The sequence below is a fragment of the Chenopodium quinoa genome, unplaced genomic scaffold (genome assembly GCF_001683475.1).
Source record: "Chenopodium quinoa cultivar QQ74 unplaced genomic scaffold, ASM168347v1, whole genome shotgun sequence".
NCBI lineage: Eukaryota > Viridiplantae > Streptophyta > Magnoliopsida > Caryophyllales > Amaranthaceae > Chenopodium > Chenopodium quinoa.
The window spans coordinates 2382890-2384629 of record NW_018745533.1 but is presented as its reverse complement, the minus strand read 5'-3'; the positions used below and the strand labels follow the sequence as shown (position 1 = coordinate 2384629).

The following is a 1740-nucleotide window of genomic DNA, read 5'->3' as shown; positions in this document are numbered from 1 at the left end:
TGCTCTTGATCCAACACAATAATTTATAATTTTGAATAACAACAAAACTAAACTCTCAACCCTTTTTCTATAAATACTTCAAAACCTCCTCACAATTCTCACCATCACATCTTCTCTCTTACTACAAAATAACTTTTTTTTAAAAAAAAACCCTACTTTTCTAAGCCTTAATCAAAATAAAACAACTCATAATCCAAAAAAAAAAAAAAAAATGGCTAAAGGAGGAAAGCTTAAAAACCTAATGAAGAAGATTTCTTTTGGTAAAACCAATCGTACAAGTAGCACCCTATCATCATCAAACTCGGTAGCCGCCTCATCGAGCTCGTTAGGCTCGGACATGTCCATCTCCGACTCCTCGGACACTTCCTCCACCACCCTACACCCAGTGTACGTAGGGAAGTCTAGGAGGCGGTACCTCCTTGCTTCCGACGTTGTTGACCACCCTATTCTACAACAACTCGCCGGAAAATCTGCCGGCGATGATGAGATCACGGTGGAAGGGTGTGAAGTGGTGATGTTTGAACACTTGTTATGGATGTTGGAGAATGCTGACCCTATGCCTGAGTCTTTGGATGAATTTGTGGATTTTTATGCTTGTTAAAAATATTGGAATTTTTACTACAATTAAAATGGGCCTATGGTTTGGGCTTTGCAATCATGGGCTCAGTATTTTGGGCCTATTGTATTGCAGTGTATAGTATTAGTAGGGTAGTTTAGGAACTACACCTAAATATTGAGTAGTATTAGAATGGGAATGGCTTATATGAGGATTATTATACATTAATCCCAATAAAGTTTCCCTCAAAAAAGAAAAAAGGGGGGGGGGGATTTCTTTTTATTTTATGGGGCATTTTGTATATGGATTATTCAAATTAAATAATTTATACTTTTGTTATTAATTAATGATTTGTGCAACAATATATGAGCATTATTATTACTTTATTTCTCCGTCTCATCTTAATTTACCTGTTTCATATGACTAAAAGTCTTATTGGTCAAATGTGGCAAATAATCGAAATTAAAATATTATTATTTCTCAAGAATGTTGGTATACTTCTGATATATTAAAGAAAAAACCCAACCTATTAAAAAAATTTTTAAAAAAATTTTAATGAACCAATAAAATAACTCTAAAAAGTCTCCTTAATCACCTTCTAATTTCAATATAATGGTTAATTCTCTTTGTAGGTACTTATTTTGTGAGTAAATATCTACCACTACACTCTACATCTCTACTAATTTGAACGTGTTACTCTCATCCCTCCTTTTATTTAATAACTAAGCTAGCTTTTGTTTTTGATTTGTCCTTGGATTATTTCTTAAACTATAGATATCACCAATGTCCTCAATCAATGCATTAGTTATTTGATTTTTGTCTGTCATCAACTCTACCCAATTAACTAAATTCACAAAGGCGACAAAACCCTAATTGAACTAGAAATTCATATACTTAAAACCTAAATCACTAATTTTAATGATATTAACTCCTTGTTGATTGAAACAACTTTAAATTCAATCTCAACCCTTTTGTTTCAATTTGCATACAATATAATAATGCAAGATTGGAAGGTGATGGTAATTATTCAAGATTTACACAACCTACAAACGATTTTTTTATTATGGGTTTCAATTCATGGTTAAATAGTGGTAGTCATATCAAACAATATTTTGAAATAAGGTATTAAAAAAAAAACCAGCTAAATGATAGTTATTCTCAAATCTCGACAAGTGAAGGTTGAC

At 32.1% G+C, this 1740-nt stretch overlaps 1 protein-coding gene across 1 annotated transcript; it reads left to right on the top strand.

Moving 5' to 3' along the window:
• The first annotated feature begins 211 nt into the window (after nt 1-211).
• LOC110715903 (auxin-responsive protein SAUR72-like) lies at nt 212-601 on the top strand. Its single transcript, XM_021894523.1, has one exon. The coding sequence runs from the start codon at nt 212-214 to the stop codon at nt 599-601; it is 390 nt and encodes a 129-aa protein (XP_021750215.1).
• The last annotated feature ends 1139 nt before the right edge of the window (nt 602-1740 follow it).